The sequence below is a fragment of the Lineus longissimus genome, chromosome 8 (genome assembly GCF_910592395.1).
Source record: "Lineus longissimus chromosome 8, tnLinLong1.2, whole genome shotgun sequence".
Lineage (NCBI taxonomy): Eukaryota > Metazoa > Nemertea > Pilidiophora > Heteronemertea > Lineidae > Lineus > Lineus longissimus.
This window is the reverse complement of record NC_088315.1, coordinates 1,602,531-1,623,364: the sequence shown is the minus strand read 5'-3', so window position 1 is coordinate 1,623,364 and position 20,834 is coordinate 1,602,531. Positions and strand designations below refer to the sequence as shown.

General features: G+C 42.0%; 1 protein-coding gene across 1 annotated transcript; it reads left to right on the top strand.

Moving 5' to 3' along the window:
* Nucleotides 1–1,713: 1,713 nt before the first annotated feature.
* On the top strand, nucleotides 1,714–19,296 carry LOC135492486 (uncharacterized). Its single transcript, XM_064778992.1, has 5 exons — nucleotides 1,714–2,196; nucleotides 16,230–16,332; nucleotides 17,553–17,698; nucleotides 19,057–19,205; nucleotides 19,288–19,296. The coding sequence occupies exons 1-5, from the start codon at nucleotides 1,977–1,979 to the stop codon at nucleotides 19,294–19,296; spliced, it is 627 nt and encodes a 208-aa protein (XP_064635062.1). The 5' UTR covers nucleotides 1,714–1,976.
* Nucleotides 19,297–20,834: the final 1,538 nt, after the last annotated feature.

Genomic DNA, 20,834 nt, shown 5'->3' with positions numbered 1-20,834 from the left:
GTTGGAACATGCCGGTTCTGTCGCATGAAGAACAGATCATTTTGCCGACTGGTCGTTAGTCCAAGCGAACTGTCGTCGTAGCCTAACACAACATTGCCGCCTGCAGGTTTTCTATTCGAGCGAGTTGATTTACTTGCCATTGTTTTGCTGCATATGTCTTGTAAAATGCCTTTTTGAATGATATTTAACTCTGCACCGTGATGCGTTGCCGTTGCCAAGATTGAATGACGTCTTCGTTGTGAGGCAACGGCGGCATCATCAGAATGACGTTACATTCCTATGACGTCGTGGCAGCCTCGTGGCAACCCACGGCATTCAGGAAGATTTGTGCCGTCATGATGTTTCGATGGGCGGTATTTTGCAGTCGCTGGAAAAAGTATGTTTTTGTCAAACCATTCCAATGGAACGATATATTTACACCACATATAACATTCGAGATAAATTAACAAGGATGTCATACAGGATGCCCATGGCATATTGTCGCAAGTTTTCGTATCCTTTTTGATAACCTTTGAATCGAACAATATCATCATAAAGTCATGCCGATGTATAGAGAGCATAATGCATCCGCGAGTCTGGGCCAGCCAGCCAGCCAGCCATTATTTCGATACCGTTCTTAATCCATACTGAATGTATAGAATCGAATTGTGGTGCAATGTATCTGCGTAAGGAAGCCAGCAAAACGACGAGGCAATCAGATGTTGCCGTGTCCATGATTACTTTCTCGGCGAAATCATACTACGACAATCAATATCTAACATCAATATCTATGCTTCAGTTTCGAAATTGATACTACTGCCGAGAAAGGTACATAGTCTTCTCGGAGAATACGCCCTACCTTTTTGTGAGTATGGGTTTCCATGATCGGCGACAATAAATATTAAAGAAAGGAACGAACTTTGTATCGGACCCTGGACAGAGCCGACAGGTCTTTCTCAGAAAACAGCTGATCGCAGATTATTGTCTGGTATCTCGCTATACACGGGAACTTTTCACGCTTGCTGACACTAACTCAAAGCAAATCCAGTTGCCTAACTGCAGTCGCCCAGAGAACACCAAGTGAACCATCTACTATGACTGTCTATAGTCCCTTTTATATGGTTAACACAAGCATGCTACATCATCGTAACAAACCAAGTTGATCGGTGACTTCTTGCAATTAGTGTAGGATATCCAGGAGACCACAGACCACTAAGGTCATTATCAGCTTCATCAGCCTCGTCTCTGAACAAATTACCAATTAGATATCTCTCGAGTGACACGGTCGCCTTGATGTGTCGTTGCATTGTGTGTGGGAAACGGGGTCATCCTGAGAGTGCTATCGTCTTTACGATAGACTTGGTTAAGTCTCTGCCGTTGTTGTAGTCATGCTATAAAACCCAACTTTAACTTGGAAATTGCCATCTTTGCAGGATGACGCCATCGACAGTTACTCATTTTAACCTGTCATACAATCAGTGATCGGAGGGTGAAAATACTCTCCCGGTTATGCCTTCGTTATAAAGCATCTGTCTTGTGATAAAACGTAGCCGTCGCAGTCATTTACAGAAAGGTGGCGTCAATCACTCCACCAAGGGCTGGAGAAGATAAACGGATATGAGTATCAAGCAGAGAAAATGAGATTTAATCAAGTGTGCACAGCCAATCTGTTCCTGTTTGCAATGAAATCGAACATAGGCGCCTATCGGCATACATCGAGTAACAACTGTTGGAGCGCTGTTAGTCCAGCTTTGATGTATCGTTGAAGCAGTGGTGAGTGCGCGGCTAGCGATGGATCAGCAAAGGTTGGAGAGATCTAATCCAGAACTGCAATAACCATGGTAAAACAGGTGTGCAGTGCTTACAAATTTATGAATTTATAGTATTGTTTTCGCCGAGTACGGATATTTTTTAACTCGTGAATAGAAATTTCAGCAGGTTATTTGTTGGAGTATATCACTAGCACACCTTCCCAGGAGTTGGGGAACTTTTGGAATATGGTGGTCAACTTGAACAGCATGTCGATTGTCCCAATTGTGTTCTTGGGGGTCACGATTCTTGTGATATTAGTTTGCAATGTCTGGTTTCTGCGGAGGATTTCTAAAAATGAACACCAGTGCAATCGGACACTGCTTTGGCTTGGGAAATTTATTACTGTGCAGAGTTTTCTTGGTGGTATATTCGTGACCGGGATTCACATGTCAAGCTTGATTGCAGGTAAGATCATTTGTCGTAATGAATACTTCAAAACGAGGAAGCACTTGTATCTGTCGATAAAAGTGCAGTTGTGTCTCCGCAAAATGTGGCACGCTTCATCTACAAACTAATTTTTCTTACTATCACAAGGGTTGCTACGGAGTGTACATAATAATACAAACTATGGACGCATGTTTACACATACTGCAAAGAAGACACTTGCTAGGTGAATATAAGCGGTTGCCTTTGGTTCAGTACTTTTTAGCCTTAAAACCAATCAAAACCTAGAGAAACCATCCATCCAGAAGCACCCTGCGATGTTGAGTAGCAGAACGTCATGGTGCTCACTCTATCGCGAATGAAATTACTGAGACAGGTTTCGACCCCACGATCTCTTTTGAACAATTTTAATCTGACCGTTCACCACGGTGCTCCCCCTACTGATCAGAGACAGCTGAGAACACGAATAGGAATTACGGAGTGCTCTTCTATTTCTGGATGCTTTTCAGACCACCTATCATCAAAGGGGTTGTTTAACGTGGTGATGTTGTCTCATCGCTTAGTTTTCACGCCATCGCCTTTTTAGTCATGATCACAGCAATTTCCCTTGGCGCTCTATTGATTTTTTTCTCCCTTAAAGAATTCAATCCCAATAGGGTGTATGCATAACAACGTTTGACATATCTAGAGTACAAAGTCTTGGGATATTTTGATAAAAAGGGTGAGAAAACGCCTTTTACCTCCATATACTAGTCACCAGAGTTTTCAATTAATGCATAAAATATGGAACGACATTGATCATAAAAGTTAGCGAGACATCAAGTCTAACCGAAAGGCCAATCCTCCTTAATGGACGTTACTGGTAAAGGGTAATGTGAGACAACGACTTGCCTAACAGAAGGATTGTCAATGATAGCCAAACTAACAACCGTTTCTGTAATAACCGTAAACCTTAATTGTGTCTCCTGGGATGACGTTCTCGCAAGGATGACAGCAGTACCTCATACCCCAGTGGTAGCCAAAGGTACTTTTAGACATAAGGGCTACAATCATAAAGGTCTGACATTTGTGTGACATGGTGGATAATTCAAGATCGATAGTGAGAGACATAAACCGATTCTCCGTAATGGAATTGCACACTAATAGACTGCGACAAAATATCCTTAAGCCAAAGCTCGCAGGAGAGCAGTCCATACAGAAACAATAATCTCAATGATAAACACTGTGAATGACCCACCCGCACTCATTTGAGTATGAATCCTTGAAAGTCATACTGGCCAGCGAGTATTTCATCAGTAAGGGGGGGGGGGGGGGTAGAGAACCCATTTCAATAGTCATATTCTGGCGGTAGTGTTACTGCGAGAGGCATATGAGTCCGAAACCATAACAAACTACTGCTTAGACTGTTAAATGGCGTATTCGTCCCAAATCAATACATAGCAGTACTTAGTAGACGGTACAAAAGAGAAAACATCAACATATCGTTGATATCAACCTGACGGCCAACGAATATACCTCTTCTCATCATTCAAAGACACAGTCAATTCATCGCTGGATGTGTCACAAAACACACTTCATCATTTGGTCACTTCTGCCGCAGCATTGACATATTGTCCTTGAGATATTCAATGTATACTGATCTGTTAGCTGTTCACTTCCAACATAGGGCTTTCTTGAAGGAATTGGAGACGTGTGTGTCCCCAACAGTAACTACTGTGGTCTGTGTGGACGCGGAGTATGATGAGCAGCCAATCACACAAACATTATTACGATCGAATCTCTTGGCAGTCATTACACTGAGAACTGTCTTCATCGCATGTTTTCATTACATTCCGTATTGAATAAGCTCCCTCGCAATCAGCTCCGTTTCCGCACTATACCACATATCATCATTCCATTACTGATTTAACCTTGGGACCGTAAGTGTCTCTTTGATGTATCTCCTAGCTGCTTCTCGTTAGTGGTGATGCTTTGCCTGGTCGTGTTTTTTTGTAATTTCATCCCAAGAAACAACGAATTAAGTTCCTTTCGTTTCTCTTCCACTTCCTCCTTGCAGACCACGAGCGGTTATTTGTGTTCCTCCTTTCACTTGCATAAGTGAAAGTTGGTAACTTCCGGATGTAATACACTAGCTGATAGAAAGTGCAATTTAGGATTTGCGTGGTAGTCCTTCCTAAGTGTTGTCATTGTTTCAACCTTGCTGGGAGGTGATAATTGTATTGTTGTTTCTACTGTTTCTACCTCGTCAGCCAAGATGTGGTTGCTCTTAGTTCATTCGTGGCATTCGTGGCAGTTAACGTTCAGATAGTTGTGACGCTGAGGTGTTGAGTTGGCAAAGCAAAATATTAGTTGGTACCAACTCGAGATGGTTGTTCTTTCTTGAGAACGTAGCGGATCTTTCGACCTCTGTAATGACTGTTCTCATTTAACAATAGTGCTTGACTTCCGCTGTTGTGCGCTGCCGGCCGCGCGCGCGGCTACGTGTCTTCTTCTGTGTGATTATAGCCGCCACTCCTTCATTTTGAGCGGTTATTATTAATGGTGGCTGAAATTCCCCAAAGAAGTCATTGATGGGAAGAAATCGCTAGTTCCAGTTCAATTAGATTAAAAATGTAAAATTCGCCAAAGCGTTTCACATGTTATTTCGTACATGAAATATGTACATCATTCTTTGCTGTTAAGTTACGAGTTTGCTGTGTAAAACATCTTTCTTCACTTCAAGAAAGATACTAGGTAATTTGCAAAACTTGCATAAGGCGTCACGTATTATCAATTCTCGTCGAAGATCAGAAAACACGAGAAACAGCCGGGTTTTGCTTTAAAAGCACGAATTCGGGATCAAATTTCCGCTAGTGCTAACAATTGCCTTTGGCACCGGACGTTTATAGTACATGTATATCAGGTTGTGCTTTGCTGTTCTTAGCAATGTCTTCTACCAAAGCTAAGTGGCACCGTTGTCACATTGGCATGATAGATTTACATTCGATTACTTCGCTATTCCCTTATGAATTTGTTCTTTTCCAATGCCTTATTCGCCGAACATTTTTCGTTTAATTTCCGCCAATAAATAGCGACCATTTTTCAATAGAATGAATGATATCTTCTCGGTCCTATAAGGCGGTGCTAATGAGTGGTAGTCAAGGCAACTGTGAGTTTCGTGTTGACGGGGTCATCATTGGGCTTGTTTGAAAGTGCGAACAGAATAAAGGAGGGAAGGTTAATGAGTAGCCACTCATCATTTACAATCAAAATGAAACTGCACTTCGATGTTGGAGCAGTCGTCAAGACGGAAAAAGTAGCGACCAACGGACCGGGGTGTAACGTTGTTGGTTGTTCATCGTATTTCTGAGTCAGTGTTTCTATACATGAGACAGCTACAGCGACCATGACTCTTCAGTAGAGGGGAACCGAGAAAGCATGTCAAATCTGTGTTTTAGCATTTTCGCCCAGAAACATTACATTAACAAAAGAACACAAACAGAACATTTACGAGTAACCAGAGAATGCTGATCTAGCACTAAAGCCTTCTGTTGGTGAAAGCTACAGCACCCGGCTATGATCGCGATCAACACTTGGTCGCATTGATTTTGAAAAATTCCAAATAAATTCTTCATCGTGATATCGAAATGTCTTTCATGTTTCTCATAATTGCGATATGCCTCGTGACAGTGGAGAAGTAAACCAGTGCACTTTGTGTTTGTTTTGATGGATATTATAGACATTCTCCTAGCGTTATGGTGTTGATGATGCATTGGCGTTTCATAACATTGGATTCTTATCGACTTGGTGAAGTCGTGTCGTCTTGCGCCAGAACGCGATTATTACAGGGTATCGAGAGGAAAACGGGATATCATGTTGTCAAGTGATTGATTGGATTTCTTCTAACGTAGCGAAAAGTCTCTCGCTTAGCTGGAGAGGCGGAAGCCGCATTGATTACGGCTAAGATATGCTTTTGCTCTAAAGTGTGCGACGAATCCAGTCCAATTTTGGGATATCACTCAGGAAGGCCCATTCGCTTTCGTCTTCGTACTCAGATTGATTTGGTTATCACTCGGAGATTAAGCAACTTTCTGTCAGATTGACGCTTCTTTGTCTTTTTCTCTTCTCTTCGCCTCCTCATCAATTATGGTTACACTCGTTCGTTCAAGCCATGGGCGCGATGCTTTATGCTGTCTCTATTATCCATCGGGTTTTTTTTCGTTTTGGCGGCGTAAAATCCAGGAAACGAAACTAGATATTCAAAGGCTTCTCAGGCTCTGAGCTGTTTTTCGGCCGACAAAAATGTACACCCCGTAGAGGTTTTCTGGTACTGAAGAAAACCCACTGAAGAAACCTCTACTGGGGGCTCATTTGTGTTATCCGAAAAGCTCAAAAAATTTTAATTCTAAGAGTTGAGTTTATCTCTTATGTTTTAGCGTGGTATAAAACAAGTGTTGCGTGTTTGTGTTGATTATCCATAGTCTTTCTATCAGGTGTCCTTGACTAGATACGCGGCCTCTCAAATCCTTCAATGCTATCACATCCGCGAAAGATTAGTCTGAGAATCGACGGGTTCATCACTACGCGTGACATGGCAGGTTGGCAGTGTTATTGATGTTCGAGGGTTTGACGATTGGCTGCCAATAACTTGGCAAGACTGATTACGGTCTGTTCGTAAGATGTCTAAATTTCTTACTTCTGAACAACGTCCGTAGTCAAGCAATTGCTTCTAGATTGACGTGCTGCGTTCATATGGCTATTCGGTCTTAAGCCCCTGTTTTATTACCCTGAACGCGTCAATGGTTGCGGGGAAATTTATCTATGTGGATAAATCAAGAAAGTTGATATCATGAAGATCAGTGTAATCAGGGAAGGTCAGTTTGTCGCTGATTGTAAAGCGGTTTTTATCTTGAAACTTGATTGTGTGGCGACGACTCTTCGCATCATTTCGTCAATGCTGCTGGAAAGACCATTTTCAGAAAAAAGTGCTCTATTTCCACCAATCAATTGAAGAGTCTAGGGAGCCATTAAAATAGAGAAGGAATTGAGCATGGTGTTGTTGTTCGAGTGTCAAGCTTCTCATATCCGGGAGATCATGGGTTCGACTCCATTAGAGCTTCATCTGACTTGTAGGAATCCACCCAAAACCCCTGGCTGAATTTGACCGAGCTATGGAAATAGATACAGATTTATAACATAAGTTTCTAGAAAAAAAGAACGGAATCATGGTCTCAACGTCACCCATCAAGAGACAAATCAATCGGGCATGCAGAATGACTAAACCATCACGGCTGATACCGAATGCATGATATTCAACTACTGATTGAATTAATCATTAAAACTATTCGCTTCTGAGGAACAACTTGCGCTCGGCAACAGCATGATTGGTCGTATATGGTGTGAGCGTAGTTAGTCGTTTATGGTGACATCCCTGTTGAAGGCAATGGTACTGCGAGGTTGATGCCCGAGCAGCAGATCTAGTTGTTCCGCACTCAAGGAGTTATATCAGTAAATCGTATGAAGAAAGCTCTGGTAGCGAGACATTGACTTTAAGGACAATGGAAATTGCCTCGTGGTCGACCTATAATATTGCTTTTAAGAATATACTATCATACACTGATTCTCGATACATTTGGTCCAGACATGACCACATGCGTTTGTTTTCAAACCAACCGCTGAATCAGAATGCCATAACTGACTATACTAACCGTTAGCACTCCACTTCCTCCTTCCATCAAGTAATCCAAACACGACCATGGGCCAAATGCCAGAATATGCGAAAAGCTACGCCTGATTGCCTCTTTTTTTAGGAGACAGTCTCATCAGTAAAGGTTCCTGAGAGACCTCATTGAGGAGGAATTTGTTAACGGAGCTGTAAAGAGAGATACTCGAGTATGCTGGCAAAATAAGACAGAGTATGGAGGTACTATTAAACTTCCTTGGACAGAGTGACAAGAGGTGTGACAACGACTGGCAGGCTACAGTTTAGGTCAATTATCGCTATCTATCTGTCCTCTTTTACCAAAATGCAATAAAAAAAGTAGACTGTCCACTATGGTTACCTGTGCCACTGGCATGACTGTCCGCTACGGACACACTTGTAGTGATGGTTATATTGCTAGAGTCAGTTCCATTCAATAAAATTGAAATTTATTCACTATGTGTAATAAATTGGCTCTGGTTCGATCGGCAATTTGGCATAAATACCCCAGTCAGTACGACGATCTGATTAGCCGGGATGTGATTAGGACATAGTTTTGCCTAAGGGAACCCCAACAACCCTAACGAATCGTTCTGCTGAGTGTCCATCGGATACAGATATATTGCAGCGACAGATCTGTCTTCGAGGTTGTGTTTATCTGATCTAAAGCGATGGACAAGCCGATTAGCAGCATAACTTCACTAGCGACGATTACAGAATAACACACAGCTAGTAGCAGAGTTGCTTTATGTCATGGTGATAGCTTGTCTTCTTATCTGATGACGAGTCTTCGCATACATTTGTTCTTGACGACTATGACTTATCATGTAAAGAACTCAGGTTCACCATCTCCGTTGCTTTGGTCGCACTGCCGAATGACGTATTGCAATAATGATGTGCCCAGATTCACATGCTCTAAGGCTTTTCGCCAGTTAAAAGTATACCGGTAATGCATGTGACTCATATTGACAAATCCATATTCAAGAAAAAAAGGTCACAAAATGGGCAAATTGATGGTCATGCCTGTTAGATTATTCTTTGCTGCAAACGTTATTTCTTGACATTTGAAGCACGAACTGACAATTGCTGAAGAAGTAGGTCAGTTTGCCAGTTGGTCTCTGGATACGTCTTTCAAGGAAAATGGCAATGAAGCCCTATACACAACAAGGCTTGGCAACATCAAAGTTAACACTGCAGAATATGAACTATCTACAAGGTGGCTTCACTTGATATCGCTTCCGCAAACATGAATCGATTTCTTTCATATAAAGTCTATGCCCTAAAGCTAAAACAGTAACTTTGTTAACATCCGATGTATCAAATTTGCCTTTGCAAATGTCACGCAAAATGCCAGGAGCGTAACTGGTAGATGGGTGCAACATTTACGTTGTGTATTATAGAATCGATACGCTCAGCCATTGCGATCCAGTCGCATGTTTGTTGACTTCGATCGATATTGATTTTACAAAAGAAATGTTTCTAGATATCATCCAGCCATCTGTATATCCTTTCGTCCATCTTGTCACGCGATTCCATGATTCGTATAACCTGGCTTCAAAGAGGGATTGATCTGGCACTGAATGTCATCATATTGGCAGATTGATTCAAGATCCATATATTGTCCTATCGCATCCAGCTGCTCGAGTAACTAATCCCGTTCAGAAAATGACTCTTGACATTCCTCGTTTCTTTGTGATATGTAATTCGCGTGAGTAAAGATAGACTCTCAGGCTACCAAGTCGACTGCTGCAGGCGAATCTCCCATGAGCGGGTTATTCGTGGAAATTGTGCGGGCATGCCGAAGACAGCCATAGACTCTCAAGGGACTCAATCGAATATTTGACCCAGCCATGCTTTGACTGCTTTGAGAGGTATCATTCGTCCCTTGTGATCGCTTATTGGCGTGTTTATTGGCAGTTTTATCGATTTTTATATCGACGGCATCTTCATTACAAAGCCGTTGACCTGCTATGTTCTGACCTTTGTTTGTCGTTGCTATCTTTATCCCATTTCGACTTTGATAATTGGCTCTTGATGGATGTTCCGTGTTTCCATACTTGTTGTTATGCCCCTGATTGCTGAAATGAACATTTAAACACCACTCTCAATGATAGTCTGGATGGCACTGAACGTGATTGCTCTACGTTTTATATCAGTCCTATGGGCCTTAATATGCATGTACACTCCAGGCACTAAAGCGTTACTGACCGTCTGATGTAGAGGTTCTAACTTTGATATTTCTTTCACAAGCAATGTGCATTTCCGCGTGATGCACATTGCCAAAATTAACTAATCAAGCACATTGCCATGTCAAAACATGCCATCAGTTCGAAATCGAAGAAATCTTCTCATGACGCCCGGTAACTTTTGTCCACTATCGATTCCTTTTTTTTCGCCGACAACTAACTGTTTCCTAGGTAACAGAACTGTTGCAAAGGTTGGCAGAATTTGTTGCAAATTGCCTTCATCATTCTTTCTGGAACAATTCACCACTTGAAAGGGCTGTGAAAAAAGGTATCCTTCTTTGAATAAAAGACCAATACCAATCTACATCCCATTCGTAAATGCCCTGTCAGGAAGAATTGGGCGTGAGAAAAGCCGCTAACCTGGTGTTCAAAGTCTCCCCATGTGACGGTACTCGTTGTTAAAGGTGTGTTAAGTCATATAACGATATTGTCATGTGATGTCGTTTCATCTGATGAAGCGCTCATTGAGATTTTATAAAATCAAGCTCTTTTAACAGTAATTCCAGCCCGTTCTACTGGTAGGTTGGACATGCTGGAGTCATCTCTATTGCCGTAAGCCATTATCACATCGATCATATTGTGCTAAAACCCAATCGAATGAATCTTTGCTAAGGATATTGATGCGTTTATTGACATTCGATCAATTCAATAATATGTCTTGGGTACGCCGAGCTCAATCCTTGGAATCGTCTGGTAACTGGGGATGGAGATTACAGATCGGGTGAGCTTACTGGTATTATTCGTCCAGATTGGGATAGCTATATAATCCCGCAGGCCATTTTGCGTCGGAAGATTGACGGGTAAATGATTCTTGCGAATAGGTCAACTTTTGCAGAACAAATATTCTATCGTTCAGTTACTATATACCCGATGCTCTGTAAAACAATTCAATCAGCACTGTCCTATATGATATACGGAAAGTCCTATCTCAGGGAGTCACTGAGAGCAGGAAATAAGACTTCATTGACTGTTATTTAGAAAGAACTTTCACAATAATGATATGTGTCGCCTGTTCCTTTTCACCTCTACAGAGCTTTTTGTCACACAGCTTATAAGCTGAACTATGCTATCCGTAGAAATGTCATGTTGAGGCAGTTATCTGTTATTTAGTATCAGCCCGGGGAGTAAATGCATTGGAGATCTCTGTTTCAAAACAATAAAAACATATCTCGATTTGAAACCTTTTGACTCGTGTCTGTGAACGTTATTTAGGTGAAATATTTTTTCCCACAAATATTCATGGCTGTGACTGATAATGGTAAGCGAAAGATAATAACATTCCTCCCAAAGGCAACCTTGCCTTACCTCGCAAATACCTCGCAAATACCAAACATTTGGTACAAAAGACTTTCTGGTTAAATCGCGCTGCTTTGACATGGCTTATTTGTGTCTTACCGGGCAATGACTGAGACAACAACACCTTGTGTACTTTATTCAAACCACCACATGGAATCGTTACTTTAGTATTGGTATTCGTTTGCTTCCATAAATCTTCAATAGCATTTCTTAAGAATATGCTGTTTTTTTCTACCGCACTTCGGATTTGCCGTTGTGACAAATTAATGGTACTGATGTCCACTCTCTGACTGAAACACTCTTAAATCCATTTAATATGGCACTTTCGCGCAATGAATTTGGATGGATTTGATAAATGTCAGTCTTGACATTGATATATCTAAGGCAATAGATTAAAACAAAATAAATTTCATCCGATCAAATGGTCTTTAAACGTATTGCTCAATTACGAGTTCATCCCTCTGTTAATCGTATACATTTAATACATGTTGCATCTTTTTTGCATATTCCCATTACAAATTCACAATCTTGGTGACCAGTTGTTTTCTTTTCATTTCACAGAATCTACATCATTTGTTGAGTGTTTACATTATTAGCTCGTGATTGCTCAACCGTGTTTGCACGATATATCGTTGGGAGATGTTTGTCTCAGGAAAGCAGACGTAGTATTTTGCTCAGGTTCAGATTCTGTGTGATAGACGATGTATTCTAGGGCCATCATATTAGAATATACCCACCTGTCGAAGAGGTCGACAAAGTATGTCATGGATGTCATGACGCACTTTATCAGGAGGGGGTCCTAAATCCGGCATCTAGGCCCCCTAAAATTGATTTCAACCCCTATCTTACAGTATATCGGGAATTAACTTGGAACTCTATATTGAAATCATACCGTCTTTCGGTTTTTGTCGGAGATTATCTCCTTAGATGTCCTACTGAAAGAGACACCCTTTCCCGACAAGTGGTACACGCATGCGACTCTATTCGGTTCCGGAGCGGAGGCAGGTTGCCTCACCGTTTGCTGCTAGAGCACTATAGTGAGTGATTCTTCGGACACACAGATGTTACATGAATTCGATAAGGCCTTTGTACAAGACTTCTCAGTACAATGAGCAACATGAAACAGAGTCAGATAACACCGTAAAGAACCTTACAAAAGGCTCCATCCGACGGTGACTGGCATTGCTAAACGAAAGAAATGTTCAAAAAACAATCGAATAATAAGATAGACGCCGCTTTTCCATTGCTGATTGAAGTGCTATTTATAAATGTTACAGTCGCTGGCATTGTGCAATTACCAGTATGACTCTCATTGACTAGTCATTATTTGTTTGAAATCCTTAGGATCGGAACTGCAATATTGTCTTTCTGAGACCACTTTAATCCACTTCTATCATCTCAATTTGATCACCGCATTCTGTTCGGGATATTATTAGCTTGTCTCAACTTGATACAAAAGCTCCTTCCAAGAAACAAATTTATTCATTTCTTCATTTGGCGGCTTAGGGTGTTCAAAACAGTTTTTTACAGCGCGGGGTAGACTTCTTTTTCAGGAAGTCGAAAAAGAGTTCTGCGTCGTTCGTTCAGATATTAGGTAGGCAACCTCAGGAAGAGCTACGACAAGCGACGAAACCCTGCGAGGGTTGGTCAGTAGGAGACTGAGGAAAGTTTGAAAGTTAAGGAGGAAGAAGTGTGGTATGGACGATTAAGTAGCAAGAACGAATGTCTCCCGTCTCGTCAACTCCTGTGCTTGCTTATTCATCCACGCGACACTTGTAAATCATCTTGTACTCTTCGTTGAACGACTAACCTGAGAAATAAAGAAAACGACAAGATAAAAATGATTTACATCCTTCGCGGTTCGTTAGTCGGAGCTCTTCGTAAGGCTTGGGAAACCTTCCTTCAATCAGTCATCCGATTGCATCTCTAATTTTCAGCGTGTCTCCTATCTCCGTTGAAGAGTCATCACGCCGAACTCAGCCTGAGGCTTATTGCATATTTCCGCTTCGTTTTCGGTTACAGGTATTATAAAATTGTCAGGGCAATAGACAACGTGAGCTAGATAGACATGCGTCGACCACAAAAGCTAACACTGGAGGATGGCTCACTACTTGGTTTTCGTCGCTCTCTGCCGTTAGTCGAGTTATGCATGTCTTGCCAGCCTGTACGTGCAGGGCTTACAAATTATTCAATGACATTTAAAATGGCGGATTGACCCCTGCTAGAAAAGAGATTTTAACGTTAAGCCGTCCGTCTACTTCACTGCTCGATATGTTTCGCATCAGATATAAGACGACCATATTAGTCCCAGCTTTGCCCCTGGATTGTGCTAGACAATGATGGTCATTGGACTTATTTGTGAAGTGGTGTTCTATCGAAGGATAAGTGATAAGGTCTATTGATACCTGAAAAAAGGAGACCAAGTCAAGAGGATTCACCATGCAATCAGCAATGTTGGAGATTGTCTTGGTGAAAAGAGAAATGAATCGCTGTTTTCGTAGGTTTTACATCTCAGTAGAAGCCTCCACACACTGTCACCTCTACCTCCCATCGAACATCTAGTCATGAATTCACTTCCTGGCTATTTTCAGCTGTTCAATATGTTCAATAACAGTTGGTATATTTCAATACAAGCATGCCCTGCCACTGTCGCAAATGGGCCCTTTCAGAAGAGCCAAGTCGTTGTTTATCTGACGTAGTTTGTATCTTGCTTACGTAATGAAAAGGTAATTTTTTTCAAAATGACGAGATGAATGACTCCGTGATTCGCTTTGTCAGCAGTGTTAGAATGAGCACTGATGTACCCCGCATCTGAGAACTCATTGCGTCAATCTTTCAATCTCCACATGATGTCTGTTTGGGAAAACAACCTGAGTGCCTTTATCACCGGAAATTAAATAACAATGCATGGTGGTTTCTTTAATTGCATTGTTTTGCAATGACACTCTCCTTCGAAATATTCATTTGTTGTGGCAGAAATTGATCTTAATTATCTCTTATTACTAAAATGTCCTTGGTTCCGCACAGCGGGAGTGCGATTATCTAGAGAAGAGTCTGAAGGAAACGTTTCTGGGAGTATCAGGTTCGGGACAGGCCCTTATTTGGCAGTGGTTATATGGCTCGGCGAGGTGCCGTGGTTTTGGCGTACATTTAAGCTCTTCCCTCGCGGTCTTGTGTTTGCAATACTTGCAATACATCCTTTTTTCGATCTCATTTTCTTAACCTCAAGTCACAGTCACGACTACATATGACTGATGTGAATATAACTCCCATCGGGCAGTAATGGCCCCTCTTTAGCGGTTCGAAAATCTGCCATTCGCCGATATCAGAATATCGAACAAACGCAGGTGTTTATCATCGGGTTCGGGAGAGCCGCCTGAGGTGTTGCCAGTAGGTTCGCAGCTGCCGCGCAGTCTCTAGACTCCAATTCTAAGACACGACATGGATCATGTGGTTATTGCTGATTGACTTTAAGATTCAGTGCTTGTATCCGGCTCAATTGTCGAGGGTGGAGGAATATTTCCGCTGTAGACGGAATACACTGGCTAGAGATACGTAGTGATCATGTTAGTAGCAAGACCCCAGGCTGAATATGGGGCCGACGTGGTCGGATGTGTTGGGTAACACTACTGAATGCAAAATTCTTTAAACATCATGAAAGCAGTTTACTTTTTAAGGTGGTACTTTGAGATGGTTTTCAGAAGACCTCCTTCATTTCTTTCTGTTACCTTTCCGATGTAAACCATTAAATTATACCCTTGCCAGTTTGCGCCCATCGACCACCCAAGAAAGGTGCTTCGTTAGGGTCGTTGATTTTCGAGATCGTCCTAAGACTTTGAATCAAAAAAAATTTAGGCCTAGGTGCACGCGGGTTTTGTTTGGGAATGGGTTATATTTGCCATGCATAGTTACATGGATACGATGGATATTGTACGAGTAGCCCAGTCAGCCAAATGTGACGGAGGGTACACCCAACTGAAACCACAGCACCTACCTTTAGTCCCCCTCTAGAGGTACAGACAAATGGGTCGTCTTAGATTACCAATTTTTTTGCTCCGATAAAGGAGAGCGTTAATTAGAACTTGTTTACATTTCCTCGACGTCACGAATGAGTAAAAGCATCACTCTTAAGGAGTTAGCTGTACGACAGTAATGGGTTTCGCAACCTTGATGCGACTCCCTGCGCACACGGAACTAATGGCATCCGCTCCTCATCATTACCCTTGTATGTTTTCTCGAGAGGTTGATATCGACGATTCTGCATGATACTTCTATTTTCAAGTGTTGTATTGCCCCTTGAGTTCATTCCATTAGATCCAGCAGAATTCAAGATAATTTAGGTCTTGCGCATTTCTCTCGACATCCACACTGTTCGAGCTAATTGGTGGGGTGGTTGATCAAAGGTAAAGGTGGCGAATGTTGTTGTTCTTTCAAAACATATTATGCGTGTTGGTGTGCCACGAACCGGATTTAGAAGCTACAGTGACATCTTTACGTCCACGTTACATAGAGAGGATGTGCAGAATATGGTATGTGTTAAGCTTTTCTGGGTAACGCGAGGCGGTGTCGGACATCGGTGTCCCATTGTGAAGAAGCAACAGCATTGTCTTTCTTCACCAGTTTCTTCAAGCAGAAGCTGTGGCAGGTTTTGACTAATCAGATGACATCTACTCCTTATGGCCAAGCTTGGCTGCGACGAATAGGATTGGAAAACCAACACGTTATCGTATGTCCCGAACTTCCTGCTTGACAGAAAAGAATGAAAGGAAAACAAGGAAAATGATTCAGATAGCAAGTATTTTCATTCTCTGTTCCTTTCGCTTTATTTTCAGGTGAATGGATTTTCTCAGAAGGTGTGTGTCAAGTATATGGAGTGATCACGCACACGTGGCTCGCCTCAGGAGTATGGACCCTTGTCATCGCAAACCTGGAACGGTAGGAACATATCATCAATGTTATCAAGTTTTGTGTCTCGCCATGAACACCGTGTGGGTGGAGCTAAAATGTTGGCAAGGTGTTTGAGACTTTCCCTCAACAAATCACAAAGCCTGCCTGACTTTCATGTATGATATCCCACGGAGTACCTTATAAGCCATTAGTATAGTTTCCTGCTCGTGCTTTGGGTTAACAACGGCTGGTGAAGATATAACATCCACATTAAGGAACAAGGAACAAGTCAGGTTCCCGGGAGGAAATGACCTGCCAATCTTCCAATTTGTTAAGCGGTGTCAAACACAGTTTTAGATTGAGATCAAATGTCCAGACTCATACATGAGTTTACCTATGACCTTTATACGCACGGTTATCAATCTTTGGAACAATGTACTGCTGCTGTGATGCTAGCTCAAAGATTATTCATAGAAACGAAGCAATTTAGTCGAGTGGTTGAAGCAAATTGGATTTAACCGTTACTATCTGGAGTGCATATTAAGTCAATCAGAAAGGGAGAACCACTAAGGCTAGTAATGCGACCCTTGGTCGATTGCCGTGCTTGGAATTACGTACGCTTAATTGAAAATCGCTTCACCTGTTTACCTTGCACCTCCTAAAAGCTTCTATTTATGGTGGGTCGATAGAAAAAAGTACTCGTATCTTCAGTGGAAAAAAATAAAAAGATATTGCCCAGTAGCTTTACTGCCACTGTGAAACCCGCAGATAAACACTTCCTTTGCCTTGATTGGAGCCTCCGATGGACCATGGCCTAATCTCCTTCAGCGTATCCCTTTTTAGGCACGGAGAAAAACTTTTTTGACGATGTTGAGAAAGAACCAATGGCCGTACAGATGGCATTGATGATTTTACCGTTACTGACCAAGTCCGTCTTTAAATCCGATATTCGCCATCAGACTTCTATAATCATCTGATCGAGTCTTGCACTTTGTCACCAACCACAGCAGCTGCTATGCTCTCAGATCAAAGTTCGTCTTGTGATATCGTAACAGCTGTAGCTTGAGTTAAAATGACCTTTGAATGGAGCGTCCTGGACAGTAACCATCAGCGGCTCTGTTTCCAGGGTTTTCGATCTAAGCGGCGTTCTTTTAATGACCTTTACCGACCATGTCTAGATTATACCCGGTGCTGCCAGAGGGTTCTGATGGCGATAGGTCGCGATTATGTGTTCCCATGGAACCAAGTTTTCTTCTAATTTCTTTCAGGGTCTCCGAAGTGACAAGTTTTGTAGACCATGCTGTAACTTTCTCAGTAAACAACATAAAGCTGCTGGTTCTTGGGATGTTCATGATAAATGCTATGATCTGCTGTTTTCCACTATTTGGGATGGCCGAGTACACGACATACAGAGGTAGGTAATGATGATAATGATGATGATGATGATGATGATGACACTATTGATAGTATGAACGGACATTAATTAACCCCAGGCCAATAAGAGCGATGCATGATCTATGGGCACGGATAACCCCGTCGTGAAAAATAAAAGGAGAAGTCAAGGTCCCTGTTCCATGGCAAAATGCCGCGTGTTTATTGTCATCTTAAATTTTATTTATTACTCAATCGTAAAAAGCACGGACCATGTCATTGAATTGTCTGTCAGTCCTGCAACGCACTATAATTCAATATCCGAAGCAAACCAATCTGTCTAACTAAATCAAACTCCAGATTCGGATAGAATGGGGCTCAATATCCATTTGCCTCAAATACGCCGTCCGTCTGGAGGGTATGGTGAACGACCTATGATTGGAAACGTAGAAACGTGCCACCTGTCCTTTAGCAAGTATAAATAACGCCTGCAGTTGAAGAGAATCGAATTGCCAGTAATTACCAGTTTGGTCCTGTTGTTCTACTGGCCGATATTAACTTTTAACGAGGCCGGACTAGCTATAACTGGTAAACAAACTGGAGGTCGTCTGGTTGATCACTATCATCGTCTGGTTCCACGGTGAAACGATGTAACCTATTGGCGTAAATATTCGCTGCGCACAGGTGCAACATTGAAGAAATATTCGTCGGCTGTGGGCTCACAATGTACTATCTCCCGAAGAAGCACTCCTCCATGACAGAATGAGAGCCATGATATAAAAAGCAATAATCTTTGATTGAACGCTTTCTCTTGAGGACAAATCGTTTTACATCGATGAGATGTTCTGTCACTTGTGTTTTGGTAAGAGCAATACAAAGGTTGATTACCTTCCTACACAACCAGCAAAATCGCTTCAAAGCGACACTCAACACCACGTTGCTATCGATCGTTCCGGCAAAACGTGACCTAGCCATCTTGGTGAAAATGTTTTTGCTTATTCAATAGATGCCGTACAAACATGGTTCATTCATGACATCTAGCAATTCGTCACGCGTTTCCTTTCAACTATCAATCCATCAAGGGCTTGCTATCATTTTATCCCGGTGTAAAAGTAAAAAGTGTCCCCCCTGGAAAAAGTGTCCGGGCCTATTGTATTCTGACAGATTATGGCATATGGTTCTATAGAGGCAATGACCGTCAATAGCTCAGCGCATAATAGAATCCTTTGTTCCCGGACATTTTATCCTAGGACATTTTAAACTTCTACACCGGCACCCTATCTTCACCTCATATGGGGGCAATTAGCAGATTAAAAATCTTTTTTGGACAAAGGCACAAACAGAATACTAGGATAAGTTAGAGCTCCGCCAAGGCTCATTTTCAACTTATTTCCATTCCAGGTAAAGTGTCCTTATACATCAACATCACCAACACGTCCTTCGACAACACCACAAAAGAGGAGATGACCAGTATTTATGGGAAATTCATCAATTTGAAACTACTGCCAAGTCTGAACACATTCTTCGAAGAGTATGCAGCAAGGAAAACAGTAAAACAACAAACTATTGGACAGTTCATATTCTCTTACGAGGAGGAAGAGACGTTACTTCACCTTCGAATAAAATCTTTAGAGAAATTAGAGTCGTTGAATGCCACAAATTTTAGTAGCTTGTTAAACAGAACTTGGGAAGAGTTCGATTCACAGTTCAACACAAGCTATGCTTTGTGGAATATCAGTGAGAGTATGAATGTCTATCTGCGGCAAGGTGAACTTAGCTTATACAGGGATCTGATGATCCCTCTCCAAGGTAAGAGAAAAGTGTTGTTTTTTAGTTCTTTGGAAATCCTCGACATCCTAAAGGTGTGGCTCCTCTGGATTATACACCCGATTAGGCAGACCAGGTTTTCGTTTTGAGTGACACCATCGTCAGTTGCAGTTTCTTTCAGAATTCTATTGATAAAGAAATAAAGCCCTACCCTTTGTATAGCACATTCACTAAGATAGATCTCTCTAGTGTTTGCTGACTGAGGCTATGATAAAAACTGAAGCAATATCCTGATGGTCTATTCCAAAGCCAACATGCTGCAGTGTTTGCTCAGCTTCAGGCGACTTAATTAACGAAATAAGCCTCTCTTTCAGCATAGTTTTTCTGTCTCTCTTGCTCATGTTCATCTCAGACAAACATTGAATAATTACAATTAATTTTCAATTCCAGAAGCAACCTACTGCAATCTTGACTTCACGCAAGACACAGGAGGCCTTTGGATCTTCATCATCATCGGAATAGGTACCTCATTGCTGCTGCCCCTCCTCACCATCATCTCATCCTACGTTCTACACTGCGTCTGCTTCGACGCAAACGACGTCAGCTCTTGGATGGCCTATTCGGAGTTCGAAAAAAACATCAGCCTTGCTCCAGATCCCGCGTTCTTTCTAGTGTGGACGTCATACTGCCTATTCTGGATAACGAACCTGGTGTACAGTTTCGGCGTGCCTTTTCCACTTTGGGTTTTGACAGTGGTACTGTTATTTGCATTTATTTCCAATGGTGCCTGTTTTACCCTTTCGTACTTTCTTCTGTCCTTTGTGAATAAGACCTCGTGGGTATATTCCCGGGGGCTAGTTTACGGGAAACCGGGCAGGTTTGACCCAGCTCTGCGACGGGGACTGCTGAAGACGAACAGTGATGCTAACAGTGAGACCACGCACTGTGGGACGACGCTGTGACGAGTATGGCGTCATCTGAACATCAGTATCCTGACATGTTAGATGACATATGTTGTATTTATAAAATGACGAGATGTACCTATCTAAAAATACCACTGAAGTCGCCTACTATAAAAACTAGATAAATTATCGTGTATGTTGATTATACATAGGGCGTGTACACTGCTGACCATTCCTGGAGAAACAATCTTATTTTTTCTCCAGGAGTGCTCGGCAGTGTTAACACGTGAAATGAATTTGATAAAAGGGATCATATAACGTGAAAGAATGTTGCAATTTGTAAGTAAAACACCAGGTGACTAGCAATCACCACCATATCCCGCTTGGTATTCAAACAATGTTCACAAGACTGTATCACGTTCGTACGTGCTGTCACAACCAGACCGAATCGGGTATAGTAGCGCCACCGTGTTTCAACACGGTGTGTGTGTGTGTGGGGGGGGGGGGGGC

Excerpts from the sequence above, each read along its gene's own strand:
- LOC135492486 (XM_064778992.1), top strand. The coding sequence starts at position 1,977 with ATGGTGGTCAACTTGAACAGCATGTCGATTGTCCCAATTGTGTTCTTG. Across the intron at positions 16,333-17,552 it reads GTCATCGCAAACCTGGAACG|GGTCTCCGAAGTGACAAGTT; the intron begins GTAGGAACATAT and ends AATTTCTTTCAG. Across the intron at positions 17,699-19,056 it reads CGAGTACACGACATACAGAG|GTAAAGTGTCCTTATACATC; the intron begins GTAGGTAATGAT and ends TTTCCATTCCAG.